The sequence below is a fragment of the Filobasidium floriforme genome, assembly GCF_021052385.1.
Source record: "Filobasidium floriforme strain CBS 6241 chromosome Unknown HD553scaffold_8, whole genome shotgun sequence".
Taxonomy (NCBI): Eukaryota; Fungi; Basidiomycota; class Tremellomycetes; order Filobasidiales; family Filobasidiaceae; genus Filobasidium; species Filobasidium floriforme.
In genome coordinates, this window is record NW_025763629.1 from 774,060 (window position 1) to 790,188 (window position 16,129).

At 53.6% G+C, this 16,129-nt stretch overlaps 4 protein-coding genes across 4 annotated transcripts; 1 reads left to right on the forward strand and 3 right to left on the reverse strand.

Annotated features, from left to right (window-relative positions):
• Positions 1–79: 79 nt before the first annotated feature.
• On the reverse strand, positions 80–2,519 carry HD553DRAFT_309792 (IMP dehydrogenase/GMP reductase). Its single transcript, XM_046179755.1, has 6 exons — positions 2,244–2,519; positions 1,987–2,081; positions 1,708–1,863; positions 1,560–1,609; positions 380–1,484; positions 80–302 (listed from the first exon to the last, which is right to left on the reverse strand). Exons 1-6 carry the CDS (start codon positions 2,409–2,411, stop codon positions 230–232), a joined length of 1,647 nt encoding a protein of 548 aa, XP_046037546.1. The 5' UTR covers positions 2,412–2,519; the 3' UTR covers positions 80–229.
• A 186-nt stretch (positions 2,520–2,705) lies between these two features.
• HD553DRAFT_295147 (RuvB-like helicase 1) lies at positions 2,706–4,801 on the forward strand. Its single transcript, XM_046178483.1, has 4 exons — positions 2,706–3,121; positions 3,303–3,435; positions 3,527–4,397; positions 4,494–4,801. Exons 1-4 carry the CDS (start codon positions 2,822–2,824, stop codon positions 4,669–4,671), a joined length of 1,482 nt encoding a protein of 493 aa, XP_046037547.1. The 5' UTR covers positions 2,706–2,821; the 3' UTR covers positions 4,672–4,801.
• A 547-nt stretch (positions 4,802–5,348) lies between these two features.
• Positions 5,349–6,938, reverse strand: HD553DRAFT_309796 (uncharacterized protein). The gene is made up of 6 exons (XM_046179756.1): positions 6,794–6,938; positions 6,710–6,721; positions 6,500–6,643; positions 6,327–6,429; positions 5,713–6,258; positions 5,349–5,647 (listed from the first exon to the last, which is right to left on the reverse strand). Exons 1-6 carry the CDS (start codon positions 6,847–6,849, stop codon positions 5,408–5,410), a joined length of 1,101 nt encoding a protein of 366 aa, XP_046037548.1. The 5' UTR covers positions 6,850–6,938; the 3' UTR covers positions 5,349–5,407.
• Positions 6,939–7,200: 262 nt separating this feature from the next.
• HD553DRAFT_341366 (uncharacterized protein) lies at positions 7,201–15,476 on the reverse strand (the record flags this gene model as incomplete). Its single annotated transcript, XM_046182627.1, has 20 exons — positions 7,201–7,323; positions 7,386–7,484; positions 7,649–7,675; positions 7,739–7,801; positions 7,866–8,063; positions 8,138–9,020; positions 9,079–9,104; positions 9,162–9,291; positions 9,355–9,545; positions 9,610–11,493; positions 11,561–11,757; positions 11,828–12,207; positions 12,264–12,355; positions 12,419–12,707; positions 12,776–12,812; positions 12,874–13,186; positions 13,256–13,856; positions 13,920–14,263; positions 14,332–15,080; positions 15,146–15,476. The coding sequence occupies 20 exons, from the start codon at positions 15,474–15,476 to the stop codon at positions 7,201–7,203; spliced, it is 6,957 nt and encodes a 2,318-aa protein (XP_046037549.1).
• Positions 15,477–16,129: the final 653 nt, after the last annotated feature.

Below are 16,129 nucleotides of genomic sequence, written 5' to 3' on the forward strand. Positions count from 1 at the left end.
CGGATCCGAGAGAGGCGACCACACACAACTTGCTTCTCCCAGACTGTCCACACCCAATCTCTCTGCACCATCACCTCAGTTCTGCACATATGTTGTCTATATCGTCATTTCATGAAAAACTACCAAGAATTGGAGGGTGAAAAAATAGGAGGAGGGGAAACCAAACTCCGTTTCGGACAAATTACAACTCAAGACACTCCTCATCATCTCTCGCGCGCGCGTCCTAGGTCTAGGCAAACAACCTCTTGGTGTACGAGTGCAAGTTCGAAACACCTCCTTCAGCCTGAGCAGAGGCGGTTCGGCTGCAAATCGTAACATCACTCGTGTCAGTACTCTGATCACCCGTAGCGAAGACTTCAGACCCCACGCCCGGACTCACAGCTCGAACCTGACCTGACCCTTGTCGGCACCCTCCCTGAAGAGCTCGACGCTCTTGACCCCGACGTCCTGCAACGAATGCTGCAACCCGGTGTACAAGTACGGTACAAACTTGCTCAACGGACCCTTGTCCACGACGTCCCCACTGACACCCTGGGCGACCTTGACGGCGTCGGCTTCGGAAAAGTATCGGGCCGTGGCGGCATTGTCGTCCCCGGAAGGAGCGACCGAGATCCCCGCGGCCTTGACTTTGGCAGCGACGACCCCCGAGGCGGGCTTCTTCTTTTGATGTTCCATGGCCTCGATGGATCCCATGCCTCGGTACGTCTTGACACGCTTGCCCTCGTGGTAAAAGTATTCACCGGGGGATTCGGTGGTCCCCGCCAACATGCCTCCCATCATGACCGCGCTCGCACCGAGGGCGAGGGCCTTGGCGATGTGCCCGACGTTCTGGATACCCCCGTCGGCGATGGTAGGGACGCCAAACTTGCGGGCAAACTCGCTGACGGCGAAAACGGCCGTACCCTGGGGTCGACCGACGGCCATGACCTCTTGGGTGATACAGATCGATCCGGAACCCATCCCGATCCTCAAGGCGTCGGCACCGACGGCGATGAGCTGTGCGGCCTGTTCCCTCGTGACGACGTTTCCGGCAATGACCTGCAAGTCGGGGAAGGTCGACTTGATCCACTGGATGAATTCGATCTGGTAGATCGAGTTTCCCTGGGACGAATCGAGGACGACGACGTCGAGTCCGGCCTCGACCAACAACCTCAACCTGTCCTTGTCGGCCTCTCGGGTCCCGATGGCAGCTCCACAGTACAACTGCTTGCTCTCGGGCAACTTGCTGGCCAGGGGAAAGTTTTGGTTCTTCAACAGGTCCGATCGGGCCAAGAGGGAGACCAAGTTGCCCTGGGCGTCGACGATGGGGAGTTTACCCTTCTTGCTGTCCCGGATGATCTGGTTGGCCTCTTGCAACGAGATGCCCGAGTTGCCGGTGACGAGGTCGGTCGTCATGACGTCGGCCAGCGGGGCAGAGGCGTCCCTGAACTGGACGTCTCGACCGGTGACGATTCCGAGGAGCTTGCCGCCGACTTTGCCGGTCTCTACGGGGTTGGGCGACAGAATTTGGGCGTGAGCTCGTGTTCACGACGATGAAACGAGGTACCATGCCAACTCACCAGTAATGGGAATACCTCCGAATCCGAGCTTCTCCTTGATCTCCAGCGCGCTATTCATTGTCGCCCAGATCAACATTCGATCCTCCTCCTCACTGCCGCCCTTCTATCACCCCACAATTATCCTCCTCGAACCGGGCTCAGAACTCACTCTTCGACCAGATCCCCGGCTCCCAAACAGATGGGATCCGTAATAAAGCCGTTCTCGTACTTCTTGACTTTCCTGACCATGGCGGCTTGTTCTTGGGCGGAACAGTTGTGGTGGATGATTCCGAGACCTCCGTGGAGGGCGATGGCGATGGCCATCCTACGCAGATGAAATAAGAGAAACAGATAAGGTAAGAGGTTTCCCCAGATCAGCTTCCGAACGAATTCTCGATCCGAGATGAAAGGACAGAAAAAGAGAGGTTTGAATGCAGGCTGCACTCACTGAGTCTCGGTGACGGTGTCCATGGGGGAAGAGAGGAAGGGGCTGTTGAGGGTGATCTTCTTGGTCACCTTGGTCTGGAGGGAGACCTCCGAGGCCTGCAGAAATCGAGTCCGAGTTGCATGTTGAGAAATAGGACAAGGAGAGGAGAAAGACGGGTGCAAGACAAGGAAGAGAGTGTGTGTGTACCACGATCAGCTCTCAAACCCGAAACCCCCCTCTAGCCCCGGACCAGCTCCAAACCTCTCGCGCCTACTCACGGGAAAATCGATCTTTCCGGGCAAGACCAAGAAATCGTTATAAGTCAACCCTCCCTGTCCGTTCCTCCTGGTATCCATCAACTCTCTCAAGGAGAGACCGTCCCCGGACTCGTACTCTTTGAGGGTGGCCAAGGCCTGGTCGGGCGAGAGGAAGGTGGTAGAGGACATGTTGGTGGTCGTACGTTGCAAGATGGGGGGTTGGGATGAAAGGTGGAGAGTTTGGGTATACGTTTTCAGAGCCAGAAGAGGAGAGAGGGGGTGGTGCAGAGGATGAACAGATGGTTGAATGTGAAGTTGAAGTCAATTATCAAGCAACTGCTCCTCCTCTCTCTCGGAAGGGAAAATCCCAAAAACACGAGCGAGAGCATGTGTCACGTGATCAAATGCTTTAGAGGGGGTTCATGTCGTAGAGGACATCCTTCTTGATTACACTTTGTAACCTGTTCATACATTCCAAAACCAAGGCAGAAAACACCACCAAACAGCTCCTCGAATCAGAAGTTGAAAGGAAACAAGCGTCTCAACTCGGATACACGAAAAAGAGCGACCAGCAGACGACACTTTGCAACCTCAAAAAAATGACCTCGGACGTCACCATGGCTCCTGCCACCGCAGGTCCTTCCACCACCCCGGCTCCTGCCACGACGACCTCTTCCACAAACCCAGCCCCGGTGCCGAACAAGGACTCTCGTATCCACACTCACTCGCACATCAAAGGTCTCGGTCTCTCTCCCGAGGGACACGCCCTGCCTACCGGTCAAGGGTTCGTAGGACAGGCGCAGGCGAGGGAAGCTTTGGGTTTGCATCTGGGGTTGCTGAGGAGTGGGAAATATTCGGGGAGGCCGTTGTTGTTGGTAGGACCGCCGGGAACTGGGAAGGTGAGTTCGAGGTCGCTTGCCATAAAGGTTATAGCTCGATTTCGACTACTGACTTATACATACCTTCCTTTGCTGCCCCTTTATCTTTTCCTTTCGATCCCCGTACCGCATTCCACCACCCGGACATCACTTATCATCAAATCGACTATCCCACACCAAACCCCTCACTTGTATGGCTCAGACCGCCCTCTCCCTAGCCCTCTCTCAGGAACTAGGAGCACGAGTGCCCTTCTGCCCCATGGTCGGAAGCGAGGTATTCAGCGGGGAAGTGAAAAAGACCGAAGTGCTCAGCGGAGGGTTCAGGAGAGCTATCGGTGAGTGTTCCATACAGGTCGAGAGTCTTGTTCGCAGTCCAGGAGGCGTTACTGACGTTCCCTGAGTCTGCTGAACATCCGCCTCACGCAGGCCTTCGGATAAAGGAGACGAAAGAAGTCTACGAGGGAGAGGTGACCGAGCTCACTCCGGCCGAAGCCGAGAACCCCCTTTCTGGGTACGGCAAGACCATCTCCCACGTCATCGTCGGCCTCAAGACCGCCAAGGGGACCAAACAGCTCAGGCTCGACCCGACCATCTACGAGAGCTTGCAAAAGGAACGAGTGGTCGTAGGGGACGTCATTTACATCGAAGCCAACACCGGTGCCGTCAAGCGGGTCGGGAGGAGCGATGCGTATGCGACCGAGTATGACTTGGAGGCGGAAGAGTACGTCCCGTTGCCCAAGGGGGACGTGCACAAGAGGAAAGAGATCGTACAGGACGTGACCCTGCACGACCTGGACATGGCCAATGCGAGACCTCAGGGTGGGCAGGACATCATGAGCGTCATGGGACAGCTCGTCAGGGGGGGACGGACCGAGATCACCGACAAGCTCAGGAGGGAGATCAACAAGGTCGTCGATCGATACATCGAACAGGGGGTCGCCGAGCTCGTCCCCGGTGTGCTCTTTATCGACGAAGTCCACATGCTCGACATGGAATGTTTCACCTTTCTCAACCGAGCTCTGGAATCCCCCATGTCGCCCTACGTCGTCCTCGCTTCCAATCGCGGTAACTGCGTCATCCGAGGTACAGAGACCGAGGGGCTAGGTCAGGCGGGGATCGTCAGCCCACACGGGATCCCCATGGACCTCCTGGATAGGTGCATGATCGTCAGGACGTACCCGTACAAGCGGGACGAGGTCAAGCACGTCTTGGAGACGAGGTGTAGGGTCGAAGGGTTGGACGTCAGTCCAGAGGCTTTGGACAAGCTGGCAGAGGAAGGGGTGAACAGTTCGTTGCGGTGAGTCTCGTGGCGATGGGGTCAGAACGGGAGCGTGTCTGCCATCATCGCACTCGGAGCTGAAACCTCTTCATCTTCGGCTACTTGTTTTTATAGATATGCCCTGCAACTCCTCACTCCAGCTTCGATCATCGCCAAGATGTCTGGCCGAAACCAGATCGACGTTCAGGATATCGGCGAGATGAACTCGTTGTTCCTCGATGCCAAGCGCAGCGCGGGGGTCTTGCTCGAACAGGAGGGCAAAGGGGCTTGGGCGACGTATGGAAGGCGATGAGCCGCTTGTACAGAGTGAAAATGGAGAGATAATATTAAACGAATGTATTTACGGGAACGAGCGCTTGAGCGGATTGACAGCAAGCAGAGAGCCCTTGGAGGGCATGTAGGATGGCAATGAATTTGACAGGCTCCACGGACTCCGCTATTTCGAAGACACCTCATACATCCCCGTGGAATTGATGGCGGATGGCTCGGGGCGAAAGACGCGAGCGATGGAAAGGGATTTTTCCCGATCACAACGCAATCCGAATTCCCGATCGAGTTTGCCATACCTGATGGCAAGCACATAGAGAAGTACTGTCACACCGATGTGACAAATTCCCTGATGCCATAGAGCACGACACCAAAGACCTACTCAACAACATTGCAAAATGCCATGGTCAAGTACCCTTGTCAGACAATTTCTGCAACTGTCTCAACAACTCGATTGAAGAATGGCTCAAACAATTCACCCTGGACCCCTATCCCACCTCACCCAGCCACCAGCTCTCAAGTACTGTGCCAACACAAATTCAGGGTCAGAAAAGGCGTTCAAGGTTTACATTCGGACATACAAGAGAACTGCCAAAGAGGAGAGGGCAAGATTACAAGCTTTCATGGAGCAGCATCCTCATTTTGCCGCATCCATCAGGGCAAAACCTGATAGCCTCGAGAAACACTCAGATGATACGACAGTTTGGAGACGCTATTGAAAGGGTATGCATGTTCATTGTTCAACGATCGATACAGCCCGTTCAGTTCTTGCCGTTCACCCCTCGTTTCGCTAACGAACGAGGCTTTTTGCTGGCCTTTCGTCCGGATTTCTTGGCCACAGTCGAGGTTTCCATCTCGTCATTTTCGTCGATCTCGTCCGCATCCTCCGCGGTAGCAGAGGGTGAGTTGAACTTGGTGTAAATTGAGCGAGCGAGAGCGACTGGCCACAGGTCATTGTAAGACGCAGCTCGGATTTGAGATCGGAGAGGGATGTCTCCAGGCTAACGGGTTGGGCAAGATCATCAGTCTTGCGAAATGGCCATACGAAACATACAGTCGTACTCACGAGCAATACATCCCCATCCCCGTTGACCACAAGATCAAGCACGGGTCCACCCTGAGGACCATCCTCGACATAAGGAACCCTAACCTTGCGTCGTTTCTCGCTCGTTTCGGCGACGACCGGGGTGACAGGTCGAGCCTTTTGCGCCGGCTGCTCTTTTTCGGTCTTGAACTTGGCCAGCTCCTTGCGACCCTCACGGGAACGGGCTTGACGACGGGTGAGTTTGGGCTCGGCTTCGGTAGGGGTCTCAACTTCTGCGGAATCGAGCTGTCCCAAGACGTCGGCGACGACTTCGGCCTTTTCAACGGGCAGAGGGGTGCTGGTACCGCTACCTCCAGAGGTCAAACCGGGGAAAGCCAATTCACGAGCCCTCCTCTCGAACCACTCGACCCGACCTTGGTCCCTCTTCTCTCGCATGTAGAGGATGACGTAGTGAATGACAGAAGTCAGGAAGGCCAAAAAGACGAGGACATGGACCAAGGAAGGTCGGAAACGAGAGTAGTAGTAGCCGGTTCCTCTCCATCGAGGGATGCCATTCTTGTAGAAGTGCTGCGAGAGTCGAGTTATATGGGAATAAGCCAAGGTGATTTCTTCAAGGCTTGCTAGCAGTTGCTCACATCGTATCGAGCCCTCTCTTCCGAATTTCGCAGAATGTTCGTGATGACTCCAAGACGAGCGAATCGAGCTTGGATATCGGGCACGTTACGATTTTTGTCGGGGCTGAGGTCGGGTCACGGCATACAGCAAGGATTAGAAACGGTAGCGTTGACACCCTTGCGTTCACACTTACTGCAACACCATGCTCCTCTTCCTATAAGCCTTGTTGATCTGATCGAGCGTAGCACTGGGGGTGACATTCAAGAACGAGTAGAACGACGTCCCCTTGCCCTCGGCGGTCTCCAGAGCTGTTACCAGGTCGAAGATTTCATGATCTCTACGAAGGAAGTGATCAGATCAGTGGCGTCATCATGCTGACTCTGCAGCCGGGTCCTCTGCTTACTCTTTAGTCCATCTGAAAGTGTCGCACGACAAGTAGGTCAGCAGCGGAACTACTCCGTACTGGAGGAACGGCCTCTCCACTTACGCCAGGGCGATTCCTGCGAGGCTCAATGCTAAAAGGACGAAGCCGAAGACCCTCATTCTGGGCAGAATGTTTGTGTTGTTTTGTGCCGTACAGAAAGTGGCAGCCAACAGCAGTGTCTCGAGGTCGTGATCATACAACTTTGACGTTGACATTCGCTACGACACGACCTCAGGCTAGTTAGTAGTCAGTCCAAGCGCGACGTGACGTTGCGCGCTTTTATACCCCTAGACTACCATTCTCGATCGTGCTACAATAACATATATGCTACAACCCTGTTTCACGATGCCGATGGCTACAAGCTATATGCAGAATGCTGTATACAGACGGATTATGGATGGCGCTTGCTTTGGTTCCTGATGCGATAGCTGGTATGTGTATACAGTGCGATCGACCTTTCAAGAAATCGATCATTGCGAATGGCTCAGCTTGACCCTATGCGCAGTCTCAAAGACGGTGTCCAGTTCCCTGATGACGAGAGGTTTCCCTAAGAAGCCATGGAATCCCTGTTCCATACACAGATCTCGGGTTGTCTGGAACGAAATGCTATATCAGTCTGGAGATGACTGGAGTGATGTACGCTTGAATGACTCACAGTATCTGCGTTGGCTGTCAAGGCTACGATCTGCGGCTGTCCTGCCTTTTCGCTCGCGGAGATCTTGCTCATGGCGGTATGACCGTCCATTACAGGCATCTGTAACGATATGAACAGTCTGCATGTCAGCATGTGGTGAAAGTATGAAACCGATGGAAGTATAATGTTGCGCCTCGACTCGCCTGCAGATCCATCAAGATCAGATCATATTTCGTGTTCTCGGCGGCTTGAACGGCCTCTAGGCCGTTGGTGGCTGTATCTACGTATAGGTATCCAAACTTCTTGAGCACCTGTTCCCGAAGAATACGAATCAGATCACAAGCAAACGGGTAGCATCTATTGCAACCGCTCACCTTCAGTCCCACAGCACGGTTGATGGGATTGTCATCCACGAATAAAATGTTCAATGGATGACGCTAAGCACGGTCTCGCCGGGTCAGAAAGCTCGGACGTATCAGCGCAAAACGACAAGAGACTCACAGAAGCGGTGTCCTTGTCGATAATAGCAACCGGCTTGATCCGCTTGTTGACAGCGGCGGTAGAAGAGCGAGAGACAGAGAGATCGAGGAAATCGTAAATGGCTTCGGCCTTGACTGGCTTGGTAATGATCCGGGCGGTCGGATCGGCCAAACGGTTCAAAAGCGCTGCCTTATCTGTCAGCTCAGCTAAAAGGGTAACCTGTACTCAAGTGTAACAGTCCGGGATCAGCTGACTCAAAACGGTCATGACGGCGGGATGAAGCGCCGCCTCACTTTGATATCAGGGCGCTCATTCCCTAGCCTCTTTACGAACGGTACCGCATCACTATATGCCGAGTCCAGCACGACGGCGTTGATGTCGGCTAGATAATCTGAAGCATTGGCTGGCGTCGTGATTGTGGCTCTCCCGTTCATCCCCTGGATATTTCGCGCCAGCTTGTCTGTCGTTGCCGACGGAGGGCAAAGCAAAAGTACGTGCGGCTTGTTCTCACGTCGGAAAGTCGAGACCGCCACCTTGTTGTCGTAGTGCACAACGACCGAAAAGAAAAAGGTGCTCCCCTTGCCTTCGACCGATTCGCACCAGGCAGAACCTTTCATGATGTGTGCCAGATTGTGCGTGATGGACAAGCCGAGCCCGGTACCTCCCCATTTCCGCTGAATACTCGCATCAACCTGTGAAAAGGGCTGAAAGAGGCGTTGCCTAGATTCGACCGGAATGCCTATACCCGTGTCCGAAACGCTAAAGGTGAGGGTTTCGCCACCTACGGGCGATGCTTCCAGTGTCCACTTGAGACGGATCTGACCCTTTTCCGTAAACCTGATCGCGTTCCCAAGCAAGTTGAGCAAGCACTGCTTGATTCTGAAAGGGTCCCCCAATAAATTCTTGGCGGGATCGTTTTCCACAGTATTATCCAGTAAGATCTCCAGATCCTTCGTGTGCGCGAGATTCGCAACGGAGTCGAGCGCCGCTTCTGCCACCTGCCTAAGGTCGAAACTGACGGTCTCGATCTGCATGGATCCATTCTCGAGCTTGCTGAGGTCGAGCACGTCGGTGATGATACGCTGCAAGTCCTCCGCAGACGACCGGATCCCGGCGACGTTCTCCTTCTGGTCATCATGAAGGTCGGGGGTGTTCTCGAGGATCGCCGTGTAAGAGCTAAGATGCTTTGATTTAGCTGTAAAACAATCATTGCGGTAGTAATGCAGGAGCTTACCTGATGCTGTGCAAAGGTGTTCGTAACTGCGCGCCGAAGAGGATTAGTGCCAGACGCTCGTGACCAAGACAGCTCGTTCTCACCTCGTGCGTGATAGAAGATATGAACGTCTGTCGATGCGTGAGCGCCTGCTCTAACTGAGAGGTACGGAGTCGGACAGACTGCTCCAAAGAGGCAGTGACATCGTGACTTTCTAGGACGATCGCAGCGAAACTAACGACGCCGTGCAAGAGTCAGAAACCGAAACAAGCAGCGAACTGACCTCGTCCCACTCACGTTGCAAGCAGCTCGACATGGGACTTCACCGAGCTGGAAAACCTGAGCAAGCTACCTTCTATGCAGATCGCGCCGGAGAACTGATTCTGGATGAAGAGGGGAACCGCGAGGACGTGTTTCGTTGAAGGAGAGCTGAAGTAGCCATCGCGGATGAGCGGGATTTTTTGATCCGTATCATTCGAATCTATGGGCTGTGACGACGGGGTTCAGATAAGTCAAGGTAACCGCAATGACAAGCGAGATCATATGGCTCACCTTGCGCGAATGGGCCACATGGAGGAGTAATTTTGCCGGACATATACTGGAAGCGTCCGAGACTGGCAGATCGTACGTTTGAATGCTTGAGTGAGACCCACCGCCCCGGAGATGCAATTTGTTCGTTGATGCGTTTTGCAACGCCAGGAAAGCCGTATCGGCCCGAGTCATCTGAATTAAGATACCCAATACTCTCCTCAAGAGCATCTTGCTGTCTTTCTCGGTCGCAAACGCTAGGAACGACTTGAGAATACCTTCGATGTTAAGACGCTGTGAGATGCCCGGAGCGGACTCTTCGCTAACGAAAAGCGCTTGTTTGGAGTCGCTGTTATTGGACATGACATCGCTTGACGATGTGCTAGGACTACCCAGTTTAGGAGATTCTTTCGTTGCTGCCTGAGACTTGAAAGGGAGTAGCGTCAATGGTTCCGTTGTTGACACGTTGAAAACCTCGGGAAATTCGTTGATGACGCTAATCGATAGCGCGGTGGCTCCGCACCGTTGAAACGCCTGATTTGCGTCCGCAGCAAATCCGCCCCATATACGCTTGGACAGGCCCGTTCCATTCCGCAGATGTCGAGCGGCACTCATGCAAAGCCATCCCGTAGCCAGATGGCAAGTTGTAGACGTCGAGAGCGATCTCACAGCCGTCTCGACGTGAGCAAGAGCATCTGACCACGTCGTCTTTTTCGCACGTAATGATTTCAGGCTTTGGAGCGCGAAGAGGCCGGAGCGCAAGCCTTGGAAGTCGACATTGAGAGGGAAGGAAGCGAATGCTTCGTGGGCTTCCGCCAAGATCTCATCCTCTTCGGCATCGTATTCCAAGGCATACCAGCTGAAGGTCAATAGATATGTAAAGTGATTGATGAGGCCCCTGAATCCGTCGTGGTGTCTTCTGGTCCTGTTTGCCAAGTCTCGTACGAAACTTGCTGGACCTCCGAATAGCACCGCATTGAGAAGCGCTACGGACCAGAAAGAAACACCGATCAATTCCCCATGATTGTCCATTCCTTCGGCTTCAGCCCAATCCAGGATATCCCCGTCGAGGCGATAAAGATCCCGACTGCCAGTACTGTCAGTGAGATTGGCTGCAAGCTGAGAATATGAGGTTAGGAAAGGCCGGACTTCGTGTGCCAAGTCGTTCTTTAATTGAACCAGGCTGGCGGCTCCGCGCTCAGCCAAGAGAGGAATGCTTCTTCCCGAAAGGATGAGGCTACTGCATTCGATGGCACTGATATATATCAGGATGTCCGTCGAATTGGAGAGGGCGGCAGCATTCCATGTTGATCGATAATCAATAGAGGCCATCGACGTAGCCTTGAGGTAGGAGATTGCCTGGAACGGAATGTCCGAACTCCCTTCCCATATTGTGCCCCGCCAATTGATGTTCTGACCCAGCTCGAGGTAGAGGCTCGCAACGTCATACATCGCATCCGCCGCGAAATGGATAGCCCGTACTCCCACGGTATAGCCGGCAGCCGGATGAGAGAGGGCTTTTCGGGATCCCAGGATCCAGGACGCGGCCTGGTCAAAGTAGGGCTCCGCGTGACGCGGAAGTCTTGTGTATAGTGTGGGACCACAACTGACCATGAAGCAGACAAAGGCGAGCAGCGTTGCGTGCACCGGATCATTTTCGTCGACGTCGGCGCCAGCGTCGATAGCTCGAGTCAAACTTTCTGCGGTTAAGGGCGATTGCAGTTGCCGATCACCTTGCCGCGCCACAAAGTCCGCGACAACCAAATCCGACCCAAGTAAATGGAATACCCGATCTACCTGTTCAAATAAGCCTTGCGGGTGGAATTCAACCAGGTGAAGCCTCACAGCCAGGGTCGCAGCAGCGATACGGTCTGCATCGCTGATGCTCTGATTGTAAGCCATCTCAACCTAATGATGATACGAAAACCACTCAGCCAGCAGTATTGATTCCGATTTGACATAGTAAAGCACTTACCGCAGGAAACGCTGATTTAGTATCTCGGAGGCCCGAAGCGATAGCTGTCATCAGGGTGCACGCTCTTTGACACCGTTCTGGCTCCTGCGCCCACGTGGATGCATCCAAGATCGGCAAGGCCACGCATGCTGTTTTGACGTATCGATCAGCAGCCTCGAACGCCGCACTCCGTACGGCCAATTTAGCAGTTTCGAGCACTGATAGAAGAATGCATCAACTCAATATAATCAAAGGTCGAGTTGATAAGGAAAGCGCACGGAGACCTACTTAGATCGCAGATCTCGCTCGCCGGCCAATCAACCGGGCTGACAGGCATCGCTTCCGCAAGCAAATCTGCCATAACAAAGAGGTAATCGGAACCTTCCCTTTCAAGCTTTCTGGCAATGTTGGACAAGAAGCTGGACCGTTCGTTTTTGCTGATGAGGGCCCTAGCTGCCTCTTGATGCCGGTCGTGCGTAAAGACCATATGGTTATTGATGAACCGGGTCACACCAAAGAGCCCGGCCTTCTCAAATGACGTGCGAACCGCAGGTAGAGACTTCGAAAGCAGCCGGGCAAGCAGTCCCAAGTCGGCACCCTGAGCAGCAGGCATACAGGAGAGCATCTTCAAAGCAGACTGAGCATCAGCAGACAAGCGGGATAATGTCCTGGAATGAAGTAGGTTAGCCTACTTGCTGTGTGGTCATCCCCATGATGCTCTTACCAGCGGGCGAACTTCTCGATAGAACCGCTAGTGGAATAAGCGGGCAGTACTTCGGTCGCCACTTGCCACTTCTCAATCTCATAGTCGAAATACTATCGAATGTCGAACAGGTCGATAAATAGGAACTATCGAATGCTGTAACCGGACGGACTCACCAGGACCTCATCCCTGACCAGTCGAGCTGATAGCAACGTGATGAACAACGGATTTCCCTTCGTAGCAGCATTCAAGAACTCCGCGAGAACGCTGAAGCCGTCCTCGAGCTTAGCCGCGAGATGAAACCCTGTAGCGAGGAGCGTCTCGATTGTTCCAAAAGAGAACGGGAGGGATTCTATTTTTATCACCTTGCTAAGCGGTGACATGTCCAAAGGAGAGCCTTCCACACGGTAGGTCAATAAGCCCAAGGTGAAGGGCAGTGGCTTCCTCTCGAACAGTTCGGTCCAGCTGCGTAGAGACTTCGGTTCGAAAAATCATTTCTTTCAGAGAAACTGCAAGGAATATAAGATACTGACAGTTCGCGTTCGGTCGACTCCATCCATTGCCAATCATCTAAAGGGGCGCATGAAATCAGATTTGAGTCGTTGCAAGTCGGAGAATTGCTATAGCGTACCGATAACGATGACCAGCGGCCGCTGGGCAGACGCGAAGATGGCAAAGAGAGACCGCGCCCATATCTTGAACCTTTGCGAGTATGTCTCCCAGTCAACGGCCGCAATTTCCCTGTCAGATCTCTTCCCGAGCAACAGGTCTTGCCACGTCGGTGATAGGAGGCCGATGAACATGCGGCCGAGTCCAGGTAGAGCGTCTAAGATCATCGACTTCCACACGGCAGCGTTCTCATGCGGGTTGCTGAATACAGCAGAAAGAAGCATTTCGAAAACCTGGACGATACCTGCGAGAGGTCGCACTTGATGCTGGTCCATCTGTGAGATAAGGAAGGCTTATCAGTCAACCCAATCTGAGGGCTATCACTCTATGTGCTGCAAACTCACTTTGGCCCAACCGACTAGGAGGTTTCGCTTCCCCGCCGTCCTCTCCCTTATCCGGTCTTGCAACCAAGCTTCAACTTGCTTGCTTTTACCAGTCCCGGATTCTCCGTAAAAGCATATCACTCTGCAGGATCCTTCTGCCTCGACTGTATCCAGCCCGTCTTTCATTGCTTCGATCTGGACGTTTCGTTCGAGGAGACCGTTAGGTGGCGAACATCGCGAAAGAGCATCGACTCTTCCATGGGAATAAGGTTGATGGCCGGCATCGTCTCGTAAGAGTGCGATGATCTCGTATAGATCGGCTAGGAGCGATGGCATGCCGGTGTAGCGACCATTCGGATCCAAGCTCATTGCTTTTCCAATCAGCCCAGATATGATGTCAGGGCAATCTTTGACTTTTTCGTTAAGAGGTGATCGTTTCCTCGTGGTGTGTTGATGGACATCACGCAGGAGGTCGCCAGCCTCGTCGGTTGGCGTCGGAAATTGTGCGAGACCCTCTGTCAACAGGTCGTATGCACATGCGCCCCATGAATAGACGTCTGCCGCACCCCAGGCAAAGTCTGGCTCCGAAACCGTCTCGGGCGCGATATATGCGAGATGTTCTCTACACAGCAGGAGACCGCAAAGTCAGCCTTATCATCTCAGTCTCATCCACCATAATGCTTACCGCATAGTATGCTCATCGAAGATGTCTCGTTCAAAGCCGATATCTCGTCGAACGATTCCGGCAGATTCCGCGTAGGCTTGGTCTATGGCGGCATCGTCGCTCACGCTCATTCCGTCACTACCGGTCTCGTCGGCCGTTCGTTTCCTTTCCACCTGCGCAGGCGCAGAAGCCAGGTTGACTTCGTAGATCCTTTTCGTGACTTTTCGACCTCGGTCGTAACGGCTGATCGGTTTCAGATGAGAAACCGTATGGACTGCCAGAAGGTGTTTAGAGCCCGCTTGCTGAAGAACGACGAATACATCTGGACGGCATATCGCGATACACAGTCTACGTTCTTGCAAATCCTGAGATCGAGAGGAGCGGATTGCGTAAGCGAATGATGTGATTGTCGAAGATGCCATGCTCGACTTACCTTGACCAACTCGGCCAATTCGATCAAGATCTCCACTGCCTTGACGTAAAAGGCGCGATTACGAGTACCGCCGTCTTTACCACGAGGCGGTGATCGGTTCACCGGCGTATCCCCATCCTCCGTGTCGTCGAAAGGGAACCCCTTGTCATCCTCCTTGATGTTCATCGGCGTCCGCTCGCCCCGCTGAGACTCGAGATCGTCATCCTGATCCCCGATCATGTCCGACGTGGAATCTCGACTCAGTCTGCTGGGCCGTTTCGGCGTCTTCTTCGACCCGTTTTCTTTGCCCAACGATCGCCCGCTGCGGGTCAATGACTCTTCGAATTTGAGCTGGACCTGCTTGCTACCGAGGTTGGTCAGGTCATCCTGCCGAAGAGGAAAGACCTGTTCTTTCCAGTAAGTACGGAGAGAGATCGGAGCCGTTGAGCGTGGTATCGTAGCCTCGACCTCGGCGGATTCAAAGGGAGACAGGCGACCGGACGAGATGGTATCGCTCTTCGAGCCCACCGTGGGCGTTACTGCTCCGCTATCTACGGGACTGGGACCGTTTGCAGGCGAAGACAAGAGGCTGGAAGATCCCATGTTCTCGGTGGTTAACTGCTTCGTGTACGACGAAGGTATTTCGGTAATCGTCCACAAACCAGAGTACTGGAGGTCGTCAAGGAAAGCAAGGTGTGTTTGTAGGTAAGGGAATCCAGCGGTGGATAGGTCGTGAAACCTCGCTCTATCGCTATGGAAAGCTCGGATAGCTAGCGAAGTCGAATCACACGTGAGCCGAAGCGAGCCTATTCCATCGAACATCTTGAGCACTCACCTGCTTGATCTGGACCCACGAAGATCTGGTAGTAGACTTCCACCTCCTCATCCACCTGATCTTCTAACCCATCCCGATGTGCTCCATCAGGCCCGGCACCGGGCTCGAAGCCCCCATTCTCCCAAGCTTTCAGTCGCTTCCTATTCGTCTTTGCTAATCCCTGTAGTACTCGGATCGTCTGGCCCGTCTGTAGCCAGGGAGATTCTCTGGTGGATTCGAGCTGCTTGACATCGTACAAGCCCTTCGAAGCGAAATCGATCTTGAATTCGAAATCGAAATCGTGTTCGGAAGAGTGTGGACCACCCCTGTGGTGCAGATCGTTCAGGTCCATCGGATTGACGGATAAGGTGGATGGAGAAGGGAGAATCGAGGAGGTTTCGTATGCTGGATGCCCGCTTCTATCTCTATGCTCGTATTATAAATCTCGAACCTTATTAGGTTGATTCAGGTCGCTCCTCGCTTCTAGGTGGGTATCATAACTGTCTCCTCTGGAGCCTGCGGCGAGTCGTCTATGGCTATTATGGAACGCAAGACGCGAGGTAGTCCAGGGCTCTGGAACTTGAGATGTTACAGTTGGTTGAGGTGTTACAAGCTCTGTACAAGCCATGTCCAGAAGAGCTAAAGGGTCCGGTCTCGATCTCTCGCGAGGGACGTCGTCCTTCGTCATGGCCCTCGCGTGCGATCACCCGTGTCGACACCCAGGCGGGGCAGCATTCATGTTTCAAACACCACCATCGACATCTCGTCAAGACAGACGTTCCCGCATACAATAGCCATGGACCATCTCATCAGATCATCAAGTCGAGCACAAAAGATCAGGGACGAACTATAATACTGGGCGAAAAACGTTTGGCGGGAGGAGATGAGCTCGGCGGCAATTGCAGGTCATTTGCCGCTTTCCCCTGTTCAACACAGATCACGTGACTTGTAATCGTCGGTGTCAGGTTCCGCTGGTATCATAACGGATTGCGATGGCCCACGAGA